This window comes from Aulonocara sp. 'chitande type north' Nkhata Bay, linkage group LG12, assembly GCF_057382095.1.
Source record: "Aulonocara sp. 'chitande type north' Nkhata Bay isolate Kocher_YH1m ecotype deep benthic linkage group LG12, A_spYH_male_GT1.1, whole genome shotgun sequence".
In the NCBI taxonomy this organism is placed as follows: Eukaryota; Metazoa; Chordata; class Actinopteri; order Cichliformes; family Cichlidae; genus Aulonocara; species Aulonocara sp. 'chitande type north' Nkhata Bay.
The window spans coordinates 18,656,702-18,684,674 of record NC_141355.1 but is presented as its reverse complement, the minus strand read 5'-3'; the positions used below and the strand labels follow the sequence as shown (position 1 = coordinate 18,684,674).

Genomic DNA, 27,973 nt, shown 5'->3' with positions numbered 1-27,973 from the left:
TATAAAGTTAACCCACAAGCGCGTGCACATACTTATACACATTTATGTTATATCGCTACTTGGGCTCAGACTTTTGCAGTAAACACAGAGCGTGCACACATACCGCACCTCATATACAGTCACTTCAAAGTGCATATCAAGATATGCATACACACACTTGAGTGTTTTAGGCCGCCCAATGAAATGATCACTCCATCTAACTTATCTGATTCCCCCCCTCCCCTCCCACACACACACACACACACACACACACACACACGTGCAAGCATGGAGCAATATGCAGCCTCTTTCCAAGGCTGAAATGGTTGACTCATTGCATAAGTAGAGGTCAACCCTGATTCACCGTTTAGAGATGCAAACGTGTTGGGAGACTCACAATCTCCCATATAGATGTATTCCAAGAACCTGTCAGAAACATGCTTCTGCATATTGATTCCTCTGTTGTCTTTGTGATTATAAAGATGTCCAACATTACCTGTATTTCCCACCTGCGTCGGTGGGTGGCTGAGACACAAAGGCAAATATATGAGAGAACTTTCTTCAGCAATGCTTACCTTTATGGTTCAACGCAGTAATTGGCCTAGGGTGAACATACCCGCTCGACACTGGCAGTAATGTATTTGAGAAGATATTGAAAAAGCTGATGAGGGAGACACAAGATGTGTTGTAGAATACAAAAGCTAATAATGGTGGGGATTTTGATGAATGGATCTCCAAATGTATACTGATATCGGTCTAAATTGCATTCTTTTGCTCACAGTTTTTCGTGTTTTTAATTTATACATTTCCTCATTGACTATGCAAGGTGCATTTCCCATAGAAGGGAACAGTTCACTTTGTGCGGAGGGTAGAACTTGCACAAGTCGTACTGTCGTTCAGTGCATAGATAAATGTCCACGGAGTTCCGATAACACTAGGGAACCTTCCAGTACTCGCATCACACATATACACAGTAAATGTGTCTAAGAGTCATGGACTCGATGCTCACGCAATGTGCTTTTGAGTACATACATATCATTTTATTGCTGCATATATCACCCCCATACTGAGACATCTGAAAAGAGAGCATGATCTATACCAAAACATTAATCATCATTCATTGTATGTTAATAAATTCAGAATTTCTCCATTTACCATGCGGACGTCCATGCGTGCTGGAAATGCAACCTTTCCAGAGCTCATAAATCACACACACTGAGTCATCTGACAAAGTACCCCAAACACAGGCTGAGGCGCTGCGATCCCTAGGGCACAAACACACGCCATCTAATGTGGCGGATTCAGAGCGGGGACCACAGTTTTCTCTCGCCCCTTGACTACACTCCACTGCCAACCCCCTAACAACAAGAACCATTCGTTGCGATATGAACAAATAACGAAATCAGAAGGGAATGCGGGGTGTCTGTGGCCTTCTCTGCAGTGGTTTTGGGTCCCACAAAGTACCCTCTCTGTCTCTGTCTTGCACTTGCTAGTTCACTCTGACTTTTTTCCTTGCTTATTCTAGGGGGTCAAGTCCGTGGGCAAACAACAACACTTACACCCAGCGGCTTGGTTAGTGTTGTGTTCAGCGAAGAACCGCTCCCTCTCATACTTTACCACAGGAACCATATAGAGTATAAACTGTTTTTAGAGCACTTGTTTTATGCAGAAGAACTTTGTTCTTCAAATATTTAGGCTAATACGGTGGTATTTCGCTTTAGAACACAAGGTGTGGAGGGTAACACGTTTGATAAAAGTATTTTAGATCATGTTATTCAGTGTTTAGATAAACTGCTCTAATCTGGAGGTTCAGGGAGATTACAAAGCAAAAGGGAAATCTTAGCAGATACAATAGCTTCTCCTCTCTACACCAGCTCAGATGAGGAGAAACAGATTAATCGGCTACCAACTTCTGAAAACCAGTAATAATGGGTACAATTCACATGTAAGACTGCTATTTGTGCATCTACATGCCAGATTAAATTATTTTTAGCCTCCAGGGAAAGGATCTCCATTGTGCTTCTCTTTATGAAAAATAATCATGTCCCTTTACCTTTTACCAAAGCGGTCACATGATCTTTGTGCTTGCTTTATGCTTCAGATTAACAGATTAAAGGCTTTGTTGTTAGTGAAAAGACACAAACAGCTGCCCAATGAGAGTCGTCAAAAAAGGGTTCGAGTCAGTGTTACAGCTGCGATGTACTGTATACATTATGAAGGAGACCTTCTATTGTGCGATTAGGAAGATAATGTCATCAAATGTTAATGACCAGAGTATTTACAGTGTGCAAAACGAGTGCCCTCTGATATGCAAAGACACTTCCGCTGAGAACCTACTGTATATACGGAAAACTAGTGAAAAAATAGAGACGCGAGACGGTGCGGTGTAAAACAGACAGCATTATTTATCCCCTTTTTTCTTTTCTCTCATTTTCCTCCTTTTACCCCCCTTTGGGTCTCTGGATCCTTTCCCATCTCTCGTCTGTTGCCCAGGCCTATCCCTGGCTCCCTGGAGACAGGAGGACGAGTGGTTATTTCTGACTTTGGAAGATGGTCGTGACTAATTGATTCGACATCTGATGGAATGTGTGTAACGTCTCTTTTCCCCCCACTGCTCCAGCCTTGCCACTTGCTCAGATGAGCAGAAACCATTAATGTATTGTGCATATATTTATGTACTGTACGGCTGTGTTTGATATGAGAAATGTGTTTATGCCAGCACTGTCTGTGTTTCTCTGTAAAACCGTCATCGCCTTGTCCCTGGTAATCTAAATTATTACTGGATTGTTTGATGTTATACTTAGAGAAAAGAAATTCTGTATACCAGTCCATTCCCATTGGTCTTATAACAATGGAATATGTGGCTAACACTCAAAATACTCCCACTTATGTTATCTGTTAGATCACTTTGTATTGTTTTTACATGTTCTTGAGATGTTGAACCACATAAACACAAGTGATCCCAAAGGTGCTTTATTGTTTGGGAGGCATCTAATTCATTTATTGAAGTTTTGTTTTCTCTCTCTCTCACTCTGTCTCTCCCTACTGTCTTCCTGGCCCTCTGTCTTTGTGTCTTTCTGCTGTAGTTTTGGGTAGAGTCCAGACACCTAATGAGTTGACTCTGATGGGCTAAGTCCCACAGGTCTTGAAGCTTGGCAAGCTGATGTTGATGGCCACTCTAAGGTACCTAATAGATCTAATCATTTAGCTGATTGGTCCAAGTAATCAGTCTCTGGTGGGCACACAGGGGATGAACAATGGCCAGTTTCCACTCTGTTTCCTCAATAGGCTGGCAGAATGTGAGTAGGTACTGTTGTGTTGTGCACAGAAATGCTGGTGTATGTATTGTATGCTGAAGTCATGTGTTGATCTGTTAAAATGCTCTGGTGACTAAAAAGTTTGGGGTTGCTTTTGTTTTCTTTGCTCATCCAAAGTTTCTGTTTATGAGCCAAATATTTCATTTGATCTTGATGCCTAGAATATATAGTTGTCCTTCAAGCCCACATGAAGTAGATAATATTTTGCATGTAATTTTAATGATCAGTGTAAAGCATATTATAGTGTAACAGCATTTTACGTCTTCAAAGGCCTGCAAAGCAAGATGCAATGAAGCTTCTTTTACGAGGAGGACACATTCAGTATATTGTCTGGATGTGGAGAAGGCCACTAGGGAATGATCAAGTGTGCATCCCATCGACCCGCATCCTCTTCCCCATTACCCTGACATTTCATCCCTACATTTAATTCCAGGCCTTTCTAAAGAGCAGGTAATAGTGCAGAGGGGTACAGGGACCCAGAATTAAGCAGTTTTACACCGAAGGGTAATTTGGTGTGATAAATGTGCCGTCGCTGGTAACTAATAATACATATTTTAAGTAGCAGCGGCAGAGCTCTGCGGCCCAGTAAAGGTAGCATCATTATTAATGTGGGAGTCGCTGCGTGTTTTAGTCAGGGTTACGGCACCAAGGTCAGAGCTACGTTTCACTGAATTAAAAGCCATTTTGAGCTATGGCACTCCTAATCAACTCAGACCTAAAGGTGCATAGCTCAGTTATAATGAGGCACCAATGAATTTAAATAAACAGCAAGATCTAGTGATTTATAAAGGCAATGTGCTATCCTTATAGCTCGTTAGCCATGACGGATACTCTTTATTCTCTGGGCCTCTTTACCCACAGGACCCCAAGCTTTTAACCAAGTAATGTCTGCCTCTATTGTCAGCGGATACGCATTCGGTGCAGGACACTTATCCCCGTCATTATGAAAAGTGGAGATACAATACAAGAGTAATGGTAATGTATGCCATCCAAATAGGTGATTTTTCTCCTCCCCTCCTTCCGTTTTTTTGCGAATGTAAAAACTACCCCGGAGTTTTAGGCCCATGAATTCATCATCATATTTTCTCAAAGGGGTTTTCATATATCCTGAAAGGAAGCATAATCCTTGATAGTAGAAATGTTTTGCATTTAAAGGGGTGCTTCTCGTCGGGGAATTGATGGTGATGTTCGGGTGGGGGGGCTGAAGAGAAAGGAAAGTTCTAGTTTTAAAGTGATCACTTATATAAATTATAATATTTTCATGAGTGAAAGGAGTTAGTGGCTTATTTCAAGTACTTTGCAATAATACAAAGTTTTCCAGTCAATGTGCACCATTAATATGCGGATTAGGAACTTTCTACAATAATGATGTCTAATACTCCCCATTCTCCACATTTTAGCAATTCGTTCTTAAGCATTTCCCTGTCTATTAGCAAGTCCCCCCCCCCCTTTTTTTTAAATTTTCAAACATTGATCTGGCCCATTGCAATCAAAGATACCTTGATTATCTTAATACAATGAGCCAGGGAGGATAGTTAGTACTTTAGCTGGGGCCAGAGGGGGCAGCGAGCCGTGCACATGTAGCCTCTGTGCTGCTCCTGTTGGAGCATGCCAAGGTATTTGCCACTTCATCAGGTTCTTTGTTGTCTGCCTCTCTTTTGTGTTTCCCTTTAAATATTTTTTTAAGCAAAGCCATGGCTACAGACTTCTTAATACATCTTATTCAGGGGCCTTTTTGAGAAATCAGCTGTTTGGTTGGTTTTCTTCATCTTTGACTCTGGTGTATCCTCGCCTTATGTCTAATACTTATCATTGTGCATTTTAATCTCCTAAAGATACATTTAATATGACAATTGATGTAAAGACTGGCTTTTTACCAGTAAGAGTAACCGTTTCACCTGCGCATGAACATGAGCCTGATATGCCATGCACTTTTTTTATGTGCAGTACCTGAGGCCGGTCTGAATTTAAATTGACATGAAATATTTTCATTTTCCAAAGGACAAAAGTGTTGACTCGCCTCCAAAATACACTTGTTTGATTTCCCATGTGAACATAGTACACAGTGACACCCATAGCTTTCACCATTCAGAGACTCACTCACTCAGTCTCTCACTGTGCTCCGCATTTCAGAGTAATTTTCACTCCTGACACCACGGCTCTGCCTACCTGCCAATTTCTGCCTCAGTTCCTGAATGGGTGATTTGTAAAGCCATGTTCACCTCAACACTCAGAAGATTTACTCAGGAGTGAGCTTGCCAGGTATTTGAGCTGTCAGTTTGCTCTGTGTTCACAAACTTGCTGAAGGGAAAGTAATAGCCATACTCAGCCAGTTGACTCAGCCGGTTAAGTTGCTTTTTGAGATACAGTGGTATACATTTAGATTTCAGCTACTAATGCTGGCATTATTTAATTAGAATGAAGAACATTAGCTAGCTTTCTGACACATGAAGCTGATGATCTTTCTTTTTTTTATCCAAAAAAAAAAACATTACATGTAAATGCAAATGAGCTACCTTTAATCATTAAGTTAAATAAAAGCCTAAAAAACTGTTATCCAAACAATACCCATTTCTTTAGTGCTTGCATATATACAGTATGGCAGCTCAACTTGTATTGCTGATTTGCCTACATATCTTCCTGGCTTTTCTTTCCCTGCTTCTGCTCCTGCCTTTCCTTTCCACATGATTTGTAAACAAGATGTAGTTGTTTTTGGGGCTGGAGGTCGTTGATTTGTCTCCTTCTCCCCGTAGGTCATTAAGGTCACCATAGCCCCGAAAGCATCAAGCTTAGAAAATGAGAAGCCCGCTCGGCTCTCCCGCTGGCGACCGGGAGCACCCCTTGCCCGCGCTCGCCCTGATGATTAATGCCACCCCCGTCCAGCCACAAACCTTTCTGCCTCAGATAATGCCAGGCAGCAAGCGCGGCTGACACTTTTAATGTATAATTAAGTAGAAAAAGTCAGCACTGGCTATGCAAATTTTTTAAAATGATAAATGACGCTGTACAGCAGCAGGGATTGATTTGGTGTAAATGAAACTAATTAAGGAAATGTCAAACATAATTAATAAAACAGGTTTAAGCTGCAAAACATTGTCAATTGAATGAATGAGGAGGCATTGGCTCCCATTGTTCAGGCTTTATTTAGGTCTTGTGTTTAGCTTGTTCCCTGCTCCAGAATGCTCTCTCCCCTCCTCACTCCCTCCGCCACCAATTCCCTGAGAGGGGGAAAATAAATTTGCTTGTCTCTCCACTGACTGTAGAAATTAATTGCTGAAATCTTGTCCCATCCAAGTGTTACATTCACACGCAGGACATTAACATAACTAATTTGAAAGAGCTCAAATGACTGCATAATGGAGCTCCGTCACCATGCATGACAGTCGCTGGTCATACCAAATTAGCTTGGCTTTATAATTGAAAAATTTCCCCCTCCTTTCTTATTTTTACATCATCTTCCCTCCACTTTTTACACATACTTTTTCACGTCTTCCTTGCTCCCTGCCCTCCTGTCGTATCTTTCCTTCTTGTTCAGTTTTCCTGATAAGAACAAAGGTTTTATAATTTACAAAAAGAGTGCTTGACCTATAATTAGAGAAGAGGAGTGAGGGGAGAGGAGGGGGAGTACCAAGTGGTGGCGGCAGAGTCAGATCCTTAGTCCTGGTAATGATGCTGGAGACCTTGTGGCCCCCAGGGAGGCAGAAGAATAATGGGATGGGCTATTTTTATGGGGGAGCAAAGCAATGGGCCACCAGCCGCTGGGATGCCGGTGCCTGCGTATGGTGCAGAGCAGCAGGGGCTAGCAAGGGGCTAGTGGGGGGCAAAGGAGGGTGAATACTCAACCTGCCAGATTGCCCGCTCTCAGCCCAGCCCATCAGTTCTGTTTGTCAGCCTGATGCACCGCTGTCGGCCTCCGTGCCCCCATGCCAGCCACAGACAGAGAGAATGTATGTGTGGGTGGCTGGGTGGGTTAGGGTGGGGGTGAAAACATCTGCCACTCAGAGGAGAACAGAGGGCTTAAAGATACAAGGTGAGGGACATAAAACAGTAAAGAGATGCATTTTCCTGAGCACGTGTATTAATTATGAAGACCTGGATTTAAATACTACTTTGCAAAGACATTTTTTAGCCTTTTTAACGGGTTGGAAGAAGCACTCTGCATATGAAAGGATCAGACTGAAACTGTTAAACTAACCAAATAATCAACTTTTATAATCTAAAGTTTTCTGTTTTCCCAAACTAAAATACATTTTAGATGTAGATACTTTTTAGTGTTGTTTACTGTTTGACCCAAACCTGGTGATAATAGATATCTTTAATAATGCGCCTGTGTGCCGAACAACACAGCAGACCTACAGCTGCCAATATTTTTTTGTGCTTCGGTTCAACATACTCTAACCACTGCTATTTATCATACTCCCACGTTACAATTCTCAAGAGTTGGAGTAGCAAAAGAAACAAAAACAGAAAAATAAAAAAGTACGAGAAGAAAAGGATACAATAAAACACAAAACTGCAAAATAAAATAGGCGCAGTCTTTATTCCCATTGCATTTTCACTCTCATCTTTATTTCATTATTCCACTAAGAATTCTTATCCCAGCCAAAAGTAAAGCTCGACTGTGTTTATATATTTTTTTTTAAATACGTAAAAAGTTAAAGCTCTTCTGTAAACCCACAGACACTCAAGTGAAATATAGTTGATAAATTTTGCTTAAAGTTTCTGTATTGTTTTTGAAACTTGTAAGCAATAGATCCAGCAGTACAATACATGATAGTATATCATATATAAGATGGGAAATGACGACCGGGCCACAGGTCTAACACAGGCAACCAGTCAAAATGATATATTTAGGATAAATTACAAGTTAACCGAACAAGCACATCTGTGGCAGAAAGCCGAGGAGATTTCGAACTCATATATACATATATCTGTATAATCATATACAATATCGTTTGTGGCTAGGATTAATGTAAAACCTAGTATCATTTGTGGAGAAAAAAGGTGAGGTGAGACAAACAAATAGTTAGTTTTAGGTGTTTTAACATTTTATGATACGTTTTGTAACATCACAGTGTTAAAACTGCCATAATCCTAAAATTCTCTCAAAACTAATATTTTACACTGGTGTTCAAAAAAGTGAAATATCCATTCACCGTCTTCTGCCACTTATCCAATTCAGGGCTGCACAGGCTGGAACCTATCCTAGGGCCAGAGACAGGACACAGCCAGGATAGGTGCAGTCCAGCTTTTGTCGCAGAAACCTGGATCAGCCAATTAAAATCTGTTCCCAAAATCAGTCTGAAATGCATAACATTATTGCATGTATGTGATGGTTCATAAGATGAAATCAGCTGATACTGTGCTTCTAGCTACATGAGTATGCTCTGCAAGAGAGTAATCAGTTGCTTCCATGAGCATGTAAAGTTGTGGCAACAAACTTACACGTCTTGCAGTCAGAAAGTTCAGAAACTGTTATTGTTGCACACACACACTGAACTAACCTGCGTGTCGAGGATCATTGCTGATGATGAGCTTGCTCTCAGAAACTAAAGAGCAGTCTTGACTGGAAGAGTCTGCAGTCTCTGCCATGAGAACTTGTCAGAAGCACGAGCAAGAGCATCATTTTCTTTGACATTCATAGGATTGTGCACTGTGAGTTTGTCCTCCAGGCTGTCAAAGCTGAGTTACACTGCAACATCTTAAAGCGTCTTAGGGAGAACATTCGCTACACACAACCTGAACTGTGGTGCATGTCAATAATAGCCTGCCGAAAAGGCACGTTTTAATTCATACACACATATTTTTCTATACTGCCATGTTAAATGTAACCCGTTTACACAAACGCATAATTGAATTTTAAAATTAGACACTTAAAAGACAAAAACATATATAATGTATGTAAATGTAAATATTAATATACATATTAAAAATGTCTTCATAATAGTGACATTTCTAAGGCGAGTGGCTTTCCACCATAATGTATGAGCGAATGGTTAAATTACAGTATTTGTGTATTTAATGTAAATGATAAAACATTATATTATTATGGAACATATGCAGAAAACATAAAAAAAACATCATGCTTCATGTTTACTAGACTCATAATTGCTACAGTTTTGTTTTATAAAAAACATAGAATGAGAGTCTAAAAAAAAGATGCTATTTGAGGCAACAACAATCTCTTCTTTTAATTTTATGTATTGTTAAAACATGGTGGTTTAATTAATTTCATTTAATTAATTTTGTTTATATTATTAATGTGAACACTGAAAATGTACATAGACCAGTATTGAGCAGCACTTCATAAATATTGTGGTTGGTCCATTGAGCAGTATGTCCTGAATCTAGCTAGAGGAGGTAATTTCACATGAATTATTACCTAATGCACTTGAAAGGTTATAAAATGTCTGCATATTAAAAGTGCAGTTTATTTCTGCTGCCCAACTTGAATATAAAGTTACAGTCTATTTGTTGATTGCTTGATCTTAGTTTGTAGCAAACCAGCCAAAGTAGTGGAGCAGTTCTGCATTGTATGCTCGAGTAGCACATGAACACGTAGATGACTGCATAAATGATGATGTACATAATCATATTTGCAGCTAATTTCTCTAAACACATATCTGAATATTCAAAATCAGAATCTAGAAACTGGAAGCTTTGTGGGTCAATACTTTGGGTTGGTTTTGGGTGTGGGTGTACAGTTTGGAGTGGAGTGAAACTGAGGAACACAATTCTTTTTAAAATGTATCTAAATTCTAAACAGTGAGAGGCTCATGGAATAGGTAGTCAGTTATCCTTTATCCAGAAATCTGCTGGCCAAAACACTGGCTGTCACCTCCAGAGGTTGAATCAACAGATCTTCACCAATGATTTAATGAGACTGACTAGTAGAAAACTTTGATTCGTGTATGTGTACTGTATTCTGCAGAAAATCTACCCATAGTCTGAAGATGTAGTATTTTAACATCAGTCAAAGTAAAGAAAAGTGTGTGCTCTACAGTTGTTTGATTAGAAACTGGTTAATTAGGGACAATATCTATGTATCAGTGCAACGTAGGTGCACAATAGGTGTTGTATTCTGGCAAAAGGAGCAATCCCTCAAATGTTTTGAACATTTTCCTCAAAGTTTCCCAAGTGATATTTCACTTTTCATGTTATTTTCTTTTTTCCCCACATTTGCCTGTGACTCTTTCATACAACCCGATCCTTAAAATGCCAAGGGTCACGTGTCAAACATATGCAGCACGGATTGCAATTTATTACCCCACATTTGCCTGATAATTTTTCTCTTTTGACAAGCTTAGGTAAATCATAAAGCCTACTCTATAATGTATGAGGGCTCCGCTGGCTTGATGAGTAAAGTCTGTTGCTATTGGCTGTTACCCCTGTGGTGTTTGAGTTCCCATAAGACCAATAAGACTTGTCTGTATTCTAGCGTGACTCGAATCACTGCAGGAACAGGTAAGGTCCAGGTATTTATAGTAACTATATGCAAATGGATGAGTGCCATGTTGGACTCTTAGTGCAGAGGTGACAGTTAAATACATGTACATAGAAGGAGAAATATATGGGCTTCGCCCTCTCTTTGAGACAAGTCTAATCAGTTAGGATTGCCTTCTCTCCTCATTTCATTTGAATATATTCAGCTTGGACTTATTCTAAGGAAGTGTCTCCCATGTATATTATTCCTTCCCGCTGAAGGCTCATTATTTTACAGCAGGGTGTGTGAGAGGCGGCCCCAGTCTCTGAACTCTCTGTCGAGGCTGTATTAATCAAACTTCACGCAGCGGGAAAGGGTCCACCCGCTGACATGGCACTGCTCACTCTACACTTGAGGACAAAAGGGAAAACACACAACCTGAGCCATTACTGTGAAACATCTGCAGCTTTTAAGCATTACCACTTGTCATTATTTCAACAGCAGTAGCCACATGCGAGTCCAAAGATTGTCTCAAAGAATTTGAAACGACCGTTGACGCGTTTCGGCCGACATGTCATATAATAACATTGTCCTCTTCTTCCTTTTCACTACAGTGGATAACAAGATCTTTGCATGGGGAAATGGCACCAGTGGACAGTAAGTAAATGTCAGAAGTAACGTTATCTGTCTTGCTTTGATGGTGTGTGAAGGATGAGGATGAGTAGTGATACTTTGGGGAACTACTCATCTGTCTGTGAAGCTATCAGTTTGTTCTGCCCACTGGCCATTCAAACGTCTTATTGTTTTCTGCCGGTGTACTGCATGGCTGTATATTAATCGGACGAAAGAGGCTAGCTGACAGACAAACAAACTCAGACATAGTTATAAACAAACAGAAGTTGTTTATCTTTTGATGAGCTTCCTTGTTAAAACTTCTCCAGCCAGGAGCCAGTCTGGCTCTAATGACATTTAAGGGCATGGGGACTACAGTGATTCAGTGGCCCTCAAGTACTCAAACAGCTGCATGGCAGACCTCAGAGAAATACATAAAAGGAACAAAGGCATCACTTCTCACTCTCTCATCATTTCCCATTGTCCCTTAGTCTCCTTCTCTCAATCTCCATTTCTCTGTCTGCGGTTCTCTCTCTACTGATGATGCTTTGACCTGTCTAAGCAGGTCGGGGCTCTCTAGTGGGGCGCTTATAGTTGGAGGAGCCTATAGTTGGAGTTCTGCAACACCCACTTGCAGAGCAAAGGGTGAGCATCTGTGTTACACAACTGGCACTCTGATATCTGAAAATTCCTCAGCTCTCCTGTGTGTCTCACTGGAGGCGAGAGAGGAGAAGAGTACGAGGGAGCTGTGTAAATTTAAACTGGCAAACTTTCTGATGGAAATAGCTGTGACCCCAGAGTGGTCTTGTCTTGAGTTGAAGCATTGTTGTAATCAATACAGGCTCTCGTGGGGATGACGGGCGAGGACCTTTCGTTCCCCGTTTGTGGAAATAATGGAGAAGACTGTTTGTTATTTTTCCCAGACATGCCGCAAACTAGCAGATATGGCCGGGGCATTGCAGGTTATGACGCTGGCTCAGGGAAACAAATACAAAGAGGAGCATTTTATCAAGAAGCAAACAGCAGAGCTCCGTTTGAAGCTGCTGGGAGCTCATAGGTCACAGGGGTGCTGGGGCTGCGTTTGACCAGCTCATCTTGAAACAGGGGCTTGGATGTTCTTTGTTCACTCGCACTAGGCATGCAGAAGCAGAAACGAGTCTCGGCTCTGGCCTGTGTAAAGTCATTTGTACAGCTTCAAATTAAGTTGGGTTCAGCGATTTCCCCGGAATGTAAAACTGACCTCACTGAAACATGCTTATTAGGCGACTCTTGTTTGGTTAGAAGAAAAATAGCTCAAAGGTAAAATTATAGTATCATTGGAGTAGTGCAAGTAAAAGCGATTTCTGGTGGTGTCTTTTGTTATGTTGCAATAAAATAGAAACAGTGTTAAAGAAAATAAACTTTTAAAGTGTAAATAGCAGAATATAAAGAATATTGAATGACTGCAGAAGAAGAAAAAGCCTAAAGGTATTTTCTGTCTTATTTTCTTTTTTTTTTCCTAGGCTGGGTAATGGAGAGAGGGCAGTAAAAAAACAGCCAGTCGAAGTCAAATTGCCACAGGAACTAAACGTCAGAGGAAGTCACCTAGATGGGAATTTTGCCAATGTAGTTGGCATAGCCTGTGGAAGCCGACACTCCTTCATATGGACCGAAACTGGGCAGGTCTACAGTTTTGGGAACAACTTTTATGCTCAGCTAGGCTATGACTTCCAGAGGGCTGACTTCAAAGAGAACCAGGTATGAAGATTATGGTTTCTTTACAGTTATGCACAAATCGTTACCCAATCCATCACTACTCCCAGTGGCTTCTGATTATCTTAAAGTTGTTTGGGTCATATTTACATAAACGCAATATAGAAAAATGAAGAGCTGGGAAAGAAGGTTTAGGCTAACACAGCTAAGAATGTTGTGAAGCCTATTGGGCAAAAATCTAAGAAGTATTGAGAGGAAGAGTTTCAATCCAGAAAGAGGTTCACAGTGTTTGTGTAATTGCTCTCACTGATGGAAGAGGGAGCCAAAATTTACACACTGCAGATGCAAAATTAATATGATTTTTTAATGACCCCTTTAAACATCCACACAGTCTCTTAGCTATAATATTAGTTTTTAATTCACTGTTGGGAGTAGGGGCAGGTCTACGTGATGGATACCTCAAGAGCCTGGATAGCTTCTTGTTAGTTGCCTCTCAAGCTTTGTCCTTACGTGGCTTACTATACAGTAGCATGCTGCTGAACCACACAAATCCTAAATTAAGTGCTGTGGAATTGAAATTGGCTCTCTTGTGAAGTGTTCCACTTGCATTGGAGCTTAATTTTGCCTACTCATATCATTTGATTCAGTCCCTCAGTCCCTCTTTTGCTCGCTGCAGCCCATCGCTCCCTCTTCCTTCTCATGCAAAATAAGCCCATTTACCACAATGTGGCAGTGTCTAGGTGAATGATTGCCACTCAGCACTTGATATATGGGTATGTGCTGCTGTGTGCATGTGTGCTGGATATATTATATTTCCAACAGATTCTCCCAGCATTTTGCAGCAACATTAGTGCGTTATACACTATGTGAAGCTCTTTAGGCTCATTTTCGTAATGAGTGGATTTAAAAATAGATTAATATGTTTGTACTTCATTCTACTCTATTTCTTGGCCCAAATATTGTTGCCTGTTTTGTCATTACTGAAAGGCTGGCTTTTACAGTCAGTTGTTTAAGACAAACATCCAATAGAGAGGCCTTTCAGTTCATATGAGACAGGCCTCATACATGAGGGCAAAAGGTAGCCAGCCACCAAGCAGTGTGTCAAGGTTCATGGGCTTAAGCTCTTACCTGTTCTCAATGACAAAGGCCATTTGGATCTGCATGACTGCTCCCACTTCTAAAATCTTGCTACTAAAGAAAAAACATGGGCCCCAGTGGTATGACTATCCCAGACTTATATGTTCATCTCTCTAGGCTTACTTGTGTCCTCTGATTGCCTCAGGTGGAGACCCAAACCTGGCCCTGTCCGTTACCACCCAGCTCCCACTTCTTTCATCCCTTTGCCTTTCTGTATACACTCTCCTTCTGAAGGACCAGACAGGCTGCTCCATCTTCAGCTGTCCTCCAGTCTCCTGACTATATGATACTGGCTATTGTTGTAAAGAATCTATAGGCTGGAACTGCCTGCTTCACCCCTAAGGCTCAGTTTCCCCTTTTTGTCTGAAATGGAGTGGTAGCAAAGCGCAGAGATCTAAGAAACACTATATTCTGTTCTTTATTGGCCCAGTGATAAGGTATTGGGATTCCGCTCACACCTGCGAGCCCTTTGTTCAGGCCCGCTATGGCGTTTCACCTGCACCAGACAAGGTTAGACAGATCGCCTATTTAATGGTTTGATTGACATTATTTTAATGTAACACCGTGGGGAGCGATACGTCTTTGAACAGAAAAGAAAGTTAACCTTATATTTCTCCAGGACACCCCCCCATTAGAACAATGACATTGGCATTTTCTTGGGATTTTGTTTGCACATAGGACATTCTGAGGTGCCTTATATAATACATTATAATAAAAACTTGCAGTAGGTATTGTGGTAGCTTTTTTTTAGTATCAAGCCTGCATCATATACCATACATCTACTTCTTTTTTTCCATTTATTGATTTTTTTCCCTCTGAACACTGCATAGCTTAGTTTCTAAGTAGGCTAACACCTTCTAGCTAAAAATGTACCAGTGTATTTCTACAAAAGTAAGCAAAAAGCGACCAGGGGAGCAAGAAAATAAACTCTGTTCCTAAGTGTGACACGTGTGCAGCTTGAGCTTGGCATGGCATCCGTGTTCAGCCTGGCTGCGCACAACTTGTTTGAATGTCATATTTATCCCTGTGTTTTGTCAGAAAATTAACTTCCTGTGAGTTTGCGGCAGAGCCGAGCATATGGCCACAGCTCTCTGGAGATGACAGCCTAGCGGAGCGGGAGCTCGCCGGTGCCGCTGCCCTGCTCTGGCGGCAGATGCTCCGGGCTTCTCCGCGATTAAGTGGAGATCATCACTGTTTTCTTTGAGCACCGCTGTGCCTTGTACTCTGAAGTGTTCAGTTAATCACTGCCTGCCTCCCTGCCTTTTCCACGCAAGCTGCCAAAGCACTCATTAAGTTTGAATCTCCCTCTTACTGCTCGCTTGCTCACCGGCTCGATATATTTTGTGACTGAATCTTAGCAGTCACCCTTTCTGAGGGTTTGTTGCACCTGTTTACATGAAGGATTGTACAAAGGCAGTATTTTTTGTTTGAGTACTGTATGTGATTCTATCTCTAGCCATGGTTCATTTGTTGTGTATCTTGTGTATATAAGAAAAAGCCACTCTATAAGTTACCGAATGTTTCCTTTAGCTTGTGAATACCGATGTGCTCTGTTTTTCCCTAAGTGCCAAAATACTTCCTTCACAGGCCTCTGAGGGAAGTGAAGTCTGTTCCACAGTTGTGTTTTTTCTCATTGAGAAACACTGATAGTCACATTTACAGCTGTAAAACACGACTCTGTTATCCACTGAGTATGTTGAATGTATAGAATCAGAGCGCAGGTATAATGTAAGTCATAATATTAAAATAAAATAAAAAAACTGAGCATTTGCTAACTCCCACCGCCTCCCAGGCCAAGTATCTCACATCCAGTTGTGTTGTATCTCCTACACAAACAGCCATGTATTGTTAATGTGAAACATTGTGACACGCTTTAACCCTGATTGATCTTGATCTCCGACACAAATAATAATGTGATTACAGGCTTTTCTCTGCCTCTGTCTTCGCTGCAGTGGAAAATAACATTAGGACTATCCTTTCATGTTAATCGCCTTGGTTGGAAGTATACCTCAGTGCACCAATAGGCCTCAGTAATGCCTCCTTTCTTCTAAAAAACCCATCCAAAATAACCTATTTGCAGCACACCCACACACACGTTGCTTAGCTGTGTAACACTGTTATTCTGCACCAATCAAAGCCTGGCTTGCTTGTCCTGGTGCGGTGATCATTCCCCCCACAATAGCGGGATGGCATTACTGCGCTTTTGAAAGCATTTGCATGGCAAAGCAATAACATGCACCTTGTAAATAAAGGAATTGATCCTGTTCATCTCAGGTTGGATTTCCTGGATAAAGCTGTGGAAAATGGATCCCTGTATCGTATCGCGTCAATATACACACTCTGTTTCCTCATCCTCAAGTTTACTCTGCAGTAGGAATCTTCTTCTTCTTCTTAATCTCGTCTGTCAGGCTGTCAGGCAGACACAGAGAAATGTTTGCGATTCCCTCTGCTACACTGGTTACTTGGCAGACAGCTGATTAGTGCCAGTTTGCCTCGTTCCCAGTATGCAGATACCCAGATAGAAAGCTGGCCCCATTCATTGAGTCCAAGTACCAAAATAGCAATTGCTGTTCTCAATCAACTATGAAGAAATGGGTTTGCATTGTTGGAAGAGGTTGATTTGAGACTTTTTGAAGAGGCTCTTGAAATTACTTTCAAATCAGCCCGAGCTGACAGACAGCTGGTCGAGCATCATGCTGCTGTGTGCGGTCAGCAATAAAGAATAATGTTGTTTTTTTCTTTTCTTTCTTTTCTTTTTTTAAAATCATAACTCATACTATATGAGCATTACGCCTTTGCACCCTCTGGGCCCGCGCATTGTTATTCGTCACAATAGACGTTTATCTCCTCTACTTAGATTTAAATGTATTCACAACTGTACAAATTGCCACTGTGCTCTTGGCAAGGTACAACTAATTTTTAGACGAGGAAATTCCTTGTCAGGAGCAGCCAAGGGAGAAGGTGTCAGATTGATACCAGAAGTACACTAACGGCTGTGCGGGAGCATAAGCGTTTGCTGCGCTTCGGTGGCGGTGCGTTTGATTTCAACACTGACCACCAGTGATGCCAACCCTGTAGTCCTTATATGAGCTGCCTCTTGAGACATAAACATAGACAGCCCTCCCCCACATCTCACTCAAACTGATGCTGCTGAAGTAAAGAGACAGAGAGGGGAAGAAAGTGAGACACTGCCAGACAATAAAGCCGTTGTAGAGTATATACTCTACTTGCTTGCCTATTGTTACACTGCGGTAAGTGGGAACTCAGTGTGGGTGTACAGTGACCTCAGCTACTCTACCCATCTCCCCTAGGAGGACCTCAAAGGGCACTCGTTCAGTTCCTTATTGCACGCCCTGGGCTTTGCTGCAAAATGAGAGACAACAAAGAAAAAAGAAAAAGAAAGAGAACCGAGGGAGGTAGTCTCAACTTTACAGGAAGGCTAACCTGTGCCTTTGGAAATCCTGCATCTTTTTAAAAGTGCCTATCTTCCTGACTCTTAACGGTATCTGACAGAGTTTTTCGGGGCTGGAAGTGCTCAGTGTGATGACTTCTGTTGCACTCTGGAAATATTCTTTTTACCATAAGATGTTATGCAAAGCTTACCCTTAAAATGTGTATTGTTTTCTCAGTGTGAATGAGAGGATATGGTGTTTGTGACCTTGTTTCAGTTTGAATCATGTGCCCTGCTGTTTCCCCAATATGCCCCTAGTGTATGTAATGCTGAAAGCACATTTAGTATCAATAATTCTGTACATTTCCTTCTGGAAAACTAATTCTCATAATAGGATTTTGTCAATGTGATTTGAATAATGATCTCAAAACATCCCATTTTAGGCTACTTAACTAAATAGAATATTACTGATTGCAATACTTATCCATGGTAGGGGTTTTGGTAACCTTCTTTTCTGTTTCTTGCCAACAGCCAATTTTCTCTCAATTAAAGCATGATATTAGCACTCAGTAGGGCATAAACAGAAATAACCGTACACTGCTGAATATCACGCCTTGATTATGAGCTTAAGAGTGGGTGTACAGATGGATTCTGTTTCTATACTCCTATTAGAGAGCTGCTGTTTATATGTGTGTGCATATGTGTCTGTGTCAGAGAAATGGAGAGGGAATCGCTGCCTGCATGTGCAGGAGTGTGTGTCTTTGGCAGCAGGAAAAGCTGGAAGTTTTCAGCTCTCTCCTGTTAAAACCTCTGGAAAGGGAGGGCAGAGGTAATAAAAGAAAAAAAAAAGAAAAAGTCACAGGTATAGTAAGAAGGAAAAGTGTATCGTTACATTGAGAGCCAGTCAGTGGCAATGCCAGTTGGCCAAAGTTAGCAGGAAGCTGTCCTAGTAAATGGCAGCAGCTGCTCGCAGTTCGAGAGAGCATGTCCCAGTCAGAGGAGAAAAGCGATGGCATCTACATTAATACTACCTTAATGGCCCATCTGGCGCTCCGTAGGGTCCCTGGCTGCGCCACCGACTCATAGGCGTTTGACAGGCAGTCTCCAGCGCACCAGACGCGCATGGCATGCCAAATGGCTGGGAGACGCCTCCGTGGCGCACAGATCTGTCAAACTCTCTGACGCTGTAGTCACACAGGCAAGGGAAGTTAAGGCAAGTTTTCACACGTGATTGGTTCTTGACATGGATGGGGAGAGGGAGGGGGCAGAAGGAGAATGACTGGCTTGTCTGTCTCTCTTTCCTCCACAGCCTCCTTAAATGCAAACACACATATGTGCACACTCACAGGGCATGCACACATAATCATTCACACCCTCACACGTATGCGCACGCTCTTCATACTAGATGCTAAGTTGCCATGACCAGATTAAACCTCAATGAGAAAGCCAGGTTAAGATTAGCCAGTGGTGGATTCACTGTGCTCTGATGGCAAATGGAGATAACAAATATTATTTTCGCTGCAAGTCACAGCCTCTCTCTGTAAACAAATGCTGGAACTAATTGCTTCATTGGAAGAAATTGTGGAAGGTCTTATCAAAACACCACAGGGGTTTCTGGCTATAATTGGCATAATTGGTTGACACAGCAGGCTGTAGTCCATGATGTGGCACAGTGATGCACTTTATGGGGAATGACTGATCATGGCTTTAGGACTATAGATTGCCCTTCTAGATACTTAAACATACGGTATGAGAAGTGGTTAGTTAACGTGCAAAAGCAGGACCTGCACGCTAAACGATTTTGTCATATCTTCACCTCAAGACTGAGCTTTATGCCATAAACCAAGAATATACAGTTTAAAGGGTTAATGGGAGACCTCAGTCCCTTTTACTAGTGGATGATGAATTCCAACTCTACCCCATGTGCTTGGCCTTTACATCAGCTCAGTTGAGCTGCACAATACTGACACAGTGGTTTCTGTGCAAGCAGGCCACATTCTGCATTACACACTCGCGCAGATCACTGCAGAAGTCTGTATCACACTGCTGCGGGGAAACTATGGCTTCTTTCTGTATGAGTAAACTGCACAAAAAAAAAGTACAGCTGAAGGTACTTTAAAATATTTGCCACCATTCTTTCTCACACTTTTTCTTAAGGACATTTAGAGAGATAGCAGCAGTTCAAAAATGGAACGGAAGGTTCTTTAGAAAATACATTTCAAATGGCTTATCCAGTAGGTAGCCCCAGAGGACACCTCAGGGATAAAACTTGGCAAGAAAGGAAGATAGAGGGGAAAAGAGTGGAATTGGAAAGAAGACACAGCCGTGACTAAAACAGTAGAAATATAAAGGGAAAAGGTATCCTCTTAACCTGCTGACGCCTCTTCAGAGGAATCACAGTGCTCCGTATCAGCATTCGCTCTCTGAACATTTTGCTGTGTTCTGTGTTTATAGGAAAAGCATAGATCTGCTGATGTCTCTTGCCTGAGAGTGTCTCAACGTTAGGCAGCCAGTGCAGGTGATTTCAAAATGACTATCTTCCCGTCACACACTGTTCCAGTTTAGATTCGCTGTTTTATATTTTTTGTTACCAATGTTGATCTTGTTTTTTTGGGGTTTTTTTTCCAAGTAAATCGGTGTATTGTGCGTGATTATAGTAAAAGCAGGAGTGGGTTGCATTTTCTGTCAGCTCAGCTCCATCTGTAACACACTGACCTTGAATTCTTTGTCTTTTTTACAAACATTCACTGAGACTCAAGGATGAACTGAGAGTCCATAACATTTACAGTGTCCAATAGGATCAAAAGATGACGTAAAGGCATTTTGTACAGTGTGCAAAAGTCTTGGGCCACCTCTCACTTCGTTTTGCTTACAACGAGGCAGACTTTCCTGTAATGTTATAAAGTGGTCTTGAATAAAAGTTCTCTAGGTTTTCTGAAGGACTTTCAGTTTTGTCTTTGGATACTGATTGCTTTTTCAGTCATTTTCACACCATTCCTTGCACCTGACCATTGTCAGAAGAATGATTTTGTTTGTTAAGCCACTGACCTATGAATCATGCAAGCATAAAATGGCACCTTTTGTGCAGTTTTACTTGTATATACCCAGGTGATTGCAGAGCTGTAAGCCAAAAACTTCCCATATCATGGTATGGTGTGCCGTGTATCCTTAAAAAGTTGAGGAAACAGGACAAAGAGAGGACAAAAGAAGGAGTGGCAAACCTAAAAAAAATATCTACAGCAGATGAACTGTATCAGTGACATGACATGAACATCCCAATTTCATGTCCTTAAGAGATAGGAAAACATCCATCAAAGATCGGACACAAAACCTGAGAGATGCATCAGAAGCTTCCGTTGATTCGGATCTACTGTTCATAGAAGCCTCAGGGCTGAGGCGTGGCAAATTACACAAAAACTAGACTGAAAATCAGTGGAAATGGGTCTTATGGAGTGATGCGTCATCAGAGAGTCAGGAGATTGATAGAAGAGTAAGCCTCTACAGCCATCTGTAAAACACGGTGGAGGCGCTGTAATGGTTTGGGAGTGCCAGCTTGTGGAGTTGGGGATCTTGTCATTGATGGAATTACAGAAAAGTACGGTCATATTTGCCTCCACAATGCAATACCATCTGGAAACATCTAATTGACAGTGGCTACATTTTTCAGCATGACAATGATCCCAAATACACTGCCAATGCAGTAAAAGCATGCATAGATAGAAGAACACACAACACTAGTCATGGATGATATTGACGAGCAGTGGAACAAAAGGCAGCCAACATCCAAAGAAGAACTTTGAATGTCCTTCAAGAAGCCTGGAGAACTATTCCTGAAGGCTACTTAAAGAAATGACAAGAAAGCTGCCTAAGAGAGTTCAGGCTGTGTCGAAGAGTAAAAGTGGTCAAAGCAAATACTGACTTTGAAGCTCTGTAGAATTGCACAGTCTCAGGTTTTTCCTTATACATTATTTGTTTCAATAAATCACTGCACATATTTTTATTAGCAAAATATAAAGAAATGAGGGCTGATTCAAGATTTCTGTGGGGTACTGTATCCAAAAAGGTCAAAGGTCAATTCTCTTTAACATTAAAACATTCTGTAAAAACTCTTATTTTGGCGATTATTCAACAAACCGAGTTGATTGGGTAGCTGTTGCGTTGAATTTTGGAATTTGTTGCCCATATTTAAAGCACTGTCTACTCCTATAGCTACAGCATTGTGCAGACTGAGCTTTATTAGCCAAACGTAAGCACATTTAATACATTTTAGTAAAATTGCCAAAGTCTTTCCTTTATGGCAAACATGGATGTTAACTGCAACTTGACTGCTTGGCAGAGGCATATGACCATGAGGCAATAATTCCAGTCTTTTAAATGAACAAAGGACACAACTAGTAAAATTTATGGCAAGGATAAGTCGGCTGGACAACAGCTGCCAAGTTTTTGTGAGGGAAGGAGAGCGAGAGAGAGAGAGAGCAAGATGATGGCTGAGAGGAAAGAGGAGAAGAAAAAAGAAGAGTCAGCAAAATAGGTTTAGGGGCTTGCGAGAAAAGAGCATGAGGAACTCTTCAACTTTCACTCCCATTCCCAGATGTGTTGTAGGCAAGACATAGCCTTTGAAGAGCTTGTGGCAAAATAGGCAAAATATGAATATACACGCACTCCACTTTACCTCTTTCTCATCTCCTTCCTCTTTTCCTCTCCTCTTTTTTCCCCCTCTTTCATATACTCTCCACGTCTCCTTCTCTTTATCTTTCTCCCTGGGCATCTCTGTTCCTTAGTGGCAAACCCAGCTGCAGGGTTTCTGTGGTACTGTGAGTGAACCCTCACTGACTCCTTCACCAGGCAGCTGCACAGCACGCTAAAACACACACACGGTGTCTTACCCAAGTCTGTCCTGCTCACTTTTATTTGCTAAGTACATCACATTTGCATATGCGATAGGGTCAAAATGGAATATTTACTGCTGTGCTGCTTTTGTTACGCGATGTTTCGAAACAAAATTAAGTTTGAAAAACATTTCATTTCTAGCAGTGCTAAAAAAAACCATGGCTTTTTCCTTTAACATGAAATGTATTGCAATCTTCTGTAAAGCCACTAGAGGGAGCTTATATTATGCTGTGTTTCCCCCACACCAGGAGTTTGTTTCATAGTACTGTTGCTCAAGCAATGAGGCACAAAAAATAAAAGGCTTTCAGATATTCCTCATTCTGCCCCTAAATAATTTTGCCAATTTTGCCGATGTAGAGATCACGGCCTCTCACCTACACAAGAGACAAAGGCAAGGTTTAGAAGTAGGGGTCTGCTTTCTTTCAAACAAATTCGATGATTACTTCTCACATGTTTTTGCGACCAGATATTTGCTGGTGGGAGGCTATGTGTGCGAGTGCAGAGGTGATAATTCTACTGTTGTTCAGAAGCTTGAGCAGGGTGCGTAATGGCAATAAGAGAGAGCGTGCCCAGGCGTGCTTTCAATCTGTTTCCCAAATGTAATGAGTCCGGGCATAACTCTGGTCATCCCAACTTGATCAAAAATGGGAGGAAATCTGCAAATGATTTATTATGTCCTGTAGAGATTCATCAGTTCCACATGTCAAAATGATGCTGAGCTGAAAATTAAAAGACATCTTTCGTCACCATTATTTTCTTAATATAGATGGAAAATGGGAGCATGAAAGTAATTCAGTCAGCACAGTGAAGGAAATCAGATTTATATGCTTGTGTTTAGAGCATATTGCATTGTATTTGATCTCATTCCATCTGTATCTTCTTTTTAAAAAATTGTGATCATTAAATGTAGTACAATGATATAATCAACCTGAATACGAAAGATCACTAATACCGCTTTATTTCTAAATTGTTTTCAGAAATATTAATTCTAAAAAGTATCACACATTGATTTTGAATTTGGCTTCTTATCCTTAAAATATAGGTTGTTATCATGCTCATGCGTGCATAATTATCTCTACTTTCTGTGCTCTTTTGCCCTCTTGGATTTCATTAAACTGTAAAATACTAATGCATATTGCCACATAATCATATTTTTCTGTCCCTGTCCCTTCATAATAGAAATGGGGTGACACGACAGCATCTGAACTAGAGTCCCAGACTTGTCCTGCCGTAATGTTACACGATCTCAGCTCTCACGTTACTAAAACAGGCTTGGCCGATGGGATTCGCCATACTCTGCGCTTCTCCACTCCTCCTGGCCTTTTCCTGTGACAGGGCTGCCGATGATACAGATCCGCTGTGACATTTTACATTGTGCTTCCTAATTGCAGCAGCTGATAGTAGGATCGCTCACCATACAGCTGCATATTTTCTCTTTTAACCACCCTTTAGCTTTTTCTTTTTCCCTGTTGGGAGATGCAAGTACACGGCGGTACTGTAGTGACTAATTGCGTTGCTCAAATGCTGCCTTATGTATGCATTTAGGTGTTTCGTAATCTTCTTGCATGTATGTAAAACTCTGTAAATCAACTAAAACTTGAAGTTGAGTTTTTCTTATTTAAAAAAAACAAACAAAAGTTTTTTGATCATGATTGAGCAACAGTGTTTATTGGCAAAAGTGTCGTCCGTTCTTTCTTTTGCTCTGGGTTTTTCTTTACTTCAAGTGTTTCCCACTGGCGGCGACTCCCGAACTGAAAGCCGGGATAAACCTGCATGACAGATGCAGCTCTAATTATACAGTTGTTTTAAGACTGTCAGGTTGCCGCAAAGAGGGAGCCAGTCATTTGGGAAAATGAAGGAGGAGGGTTGTGAGTGGGAAGAGGGAGGTAGAGGGGGACAGTTTGATGGACGGACATTGTAACACCAGCATCTGGTGATAGCTGCAGCTGCCGTATCGTTTTCCCACCGCCAGCTTGCCAGCTAAATAAATATTGCCACGATCTGTCTTGTACTAGCAAGTGTAAATTACTTTAACACATCAATAACTAGTTTACAATGATGTTTTTTCCTGCCATTTCAGAACATATATTGATTTCACATTGCTGTTAAATGGCACAAGCATTGTTTCCTTCAGCCTGTACTTTGTTTTCCAGATAGACTCCTGGCAGGCATGGTAAAGCAAAACAAACAAACAAAAAATATCTACATCAATTATGGAGTCATTTTACTATCACTAAATATATATATCGATATTATATATGTATTTTATAATTGAATATTTATATATGGTGTCTATCATGATAAAAGTACCACTATTTGTCTGTTCACATGAGAAATACGTACTTATGTGTCAGGTATAGATTTTGAAACTTTGTGCTTTAAATGCAGCGTTGAGTTTTGAACATCATGGTCTTGTTACTGATGTCATGCGTTTAGAGCGAAAACAAAACATTTCTCTGAAAAAATTTGCATCTGTTTTTTTTTTTCTTGCTTTGGTAAATAAAGCAGATTATAATTAGCACCGAAGACAAAGATCTTTAGAGCAGTGTTTCCAGTGCAGTTTTCTATTGTGTGTTTCAATAGATTCCTCAACAGTAGTAATTATGCGAGGAAAATGATTCACGCTATACATGATTTACACTGTACATTTCTTTGACAAAAATAGACAAAAGAGGAGAGATTGTTCAGGATGTACGTAGCTCTGTGTGAGTTTTCGCTGCTGTTTTTGAGCAGGTGTGCACATGTGTGGCGTGAAGTGGGAGCGTGCACGTGTGTGCACCCATGAAGCGCAACTGCAGGCGCTCTCGCGCTTCTATATTGTCTATTTTCATTCGTATGGGTTCCTCCTCTCGAGGACAGATGTTGGGGGAAACCCACAAAATCAGAGCTGAAGCCGCACTATAATCACTGCGATTTTAATCAAGGTCTCGCATTGTGACCCACTTATTTTCTCACAGTGCTGATTGCACAGCAGTGCAGTGGCGACTAGCATTACAAAACTACAGCCTGTGATTAACCTTCACATCATATACATGTCCCCTAACCAAGATACAGCGAATCCTAATCCCAAAATTACACCCACTTGGACTGAAAAATCTCTCCCTTTGTCAAATCTGAATATTTTCATCCTTCATTCTCCCATTTTTATGTGAAAGACAGATGATACTTGCGTTCTGCATATGAGGAAATTGAGGTATGGCTGAGTGTATAATACCTAACTAATATATTTCAGTTGGACAATAATATGTTTATGCAAGCGTGCGAGCACAGTCTATGACCTAACTTTTTTCCCCTACACATTAAAAGTATACGATAATGTGATTCAAATGAACCTCACACATAATATTATAGGCTTTTGTGAGAATAAGGACATATTCCAACCTTCTTAGTCGTTTTCACCACTATTGTAATTTTCACATCAGTGATAATAAACCAGATTGATTATTCATTCTCATGCTTCAACACCATTTAATTGTGTAGCCAGAACACTCCAACTTCGGGGTCAGCAGGGCTCTCTCTTTCATTTACACAAAGACACATCAACACGGATGCATACACCCACCCACCCACCCACATGCAGACAGGCACACACACCAATTCAGAAATCTCTCTGTTTCCTTCTCTCCTTCACAGATGCTCTCAAAGGGCCCCCCGAAACATGCCCAGACTGGAATTTGCCAAAATATCCTTTCTCCTATCAAGCACACACTGTGCCCGATCTCAGTCCCATTGCACTTATTCCTCCAACATCTCAATTAATACCCCATTGGAGGCACAGCACCCCACAGAGCCTCAGAGGCTCACTGTGGTGGTGGATTTTTCCTTGTAATGTTCACCACAGATGCTGAAGTGCTTTCATTTTAAACCACATTAGTGAACTACCTCGGTCTCAATCAACACCAACAGATGAAAGATGTACGTTTATGAGCAGTTGTCAGTTATTATATGCATGTGTGTGCCTCTGTTTGTTTGTTCGTGCCTGTCTTTGCCATATCAAAGCTTGAACACCTTTTTGAAGAGTGTCCATTGATAGTCTTTGTGTTGTGTGTCTATATATATATATATATAGACTCTAATCTATCAGAATGGGAAGAGGAAAAAAAAATCTATTTATTGGCTTGTCCTCTGGTGTTATGTGTTGACAAATTTGATGTGCTAAAAATACTGACGGCTTCCATCCGACTGACAGGCATACAACCTATATCTTACAATGCTCTGTTGTCTCTCTCTTCTCGAGCTGGCTGTTCCTCCTGTTCAGTAGCTAATGGATTTTCATGGTTTCCAGGGTCTGTTCCAGAAATGTTCTCCTGTGGAGATCTTGTAAGAAGTGCCCTCAGCTGGTCCCACAGTCTGCCATTAGGCCTCTCCACTCTTTTTATCCCTAGACCTTTGAGACCTCAAACTGCCAAATGAGTTGAATTATGGCCAGTTATGTGGAGTGGACCCAGCATCACAGGGGAGAGGCTTGAGTCAGTGGAACTAACTACACTCCTGACCATTAAAAGGCAACCTGACACTGCCTCTTCATCTTCTTTCTGCTCTCAAAGGCCGACACCGCGAGCCCACGTCTCCAAGAGCAGAGACGGAGTACAGCTATTCAACACATGAGCCAAGTAGCCAAAACAAAAAGGCAGTCTGTCACCCAGGCAAAAGAAAAGCAATCAAAACACCAATCTTCTCCACATTCATTAAAATTGTAAAGCTCTCCCTGCACTCTGTGTACTTTTCAATATTTCCTTTATCAATATATTCTTCCCATCTTTTAAAATTTGTCCTCTACCCTTCAGCTTAGTGAGTGGGGCTTCAGGGTTATAACCATGGCAAGGTTAATTGGAGCAGCTTCAATAAACGTGCTAGCTACAGCTCTGGCTACTGTATGAAGAAGGCCATCTACTGTAAGTCAGGCAACCTTCAGATTCTTCAGATTCAGAAATTCACCCACACAGTCTTTAGTCACACAAATGCCAATCAGTCCAGCCTTTGGTACAACCGTTTGCACAGACAGACACTGTACGCGCACACATACACACAGAGCACTGTATTTGATCTGTCACAATAACAGGGGCATCATAACATGATGGATACGGCCCTTTTTTCCCCCCCTCTTCTCTCCACCGTGCTGCCTCTCGCCTGTAATGTTGATGCACTGTGTAATGTTTGCTGTTGCCGTTAGCTGAAATGGAATGAGTGATACAACCAGAGGTGCTGGGATTACCGTGGGCAGAATTGATACTATCTGTCCAATGATGTGTTATTTTGTGGAAGTGAGGCAACAAACCGGAGAGAGAAATGGTTGCAGCACTCTGTATGATTTTACAGTTTAAGTGGTGAAAGACAAATAGAATAACAGTGATATGCTAGCAGGGGTTGTAAATGGTTGAATAATTTTCCTCGATTTCAGCATTCATTTATCTTTTCTACAGTCCTTTGCGGAGCTTCTCGTGGCAGCCTGAATGGTATTTATCCCTCTAGTCTGCTCACAATTGCAACATCAGCTAGCTCAGCGCACATCTTTAGAGGTGAGGCAGGTTG

The 27,973-nt window shown here is 41.3% G+C and overlaps 1 protein-coding gene across 3 annotated transcripts in view; it reads left to right on the top strand.

The window, feature by feature from the left end:
- Window positions 1-27,973, top strand: part of LOC147317245 (uncharacterized) — a 311,308-nt gene that overhangs the window by 41,834 nt on the left and 241,501 nt on the right. For all 3 annotated transcript variants that reach the window (XM_086314024.1, XM_086314023.1, XM_086314025.1), the window contains exons 3-4: window positions 11,334-11,376; window positions 12,834-13,068. In XM_086314024.1, the coding sequence (XP_086170150.1) occupies window positions 11,334-11,376; window positions 12,834-13,068 (278 nt within the window). The remainder of the gene's footprint in view (window positions 1-11,333; window positions 11,377-12,833; window positions 13,069-27,973) is intronic.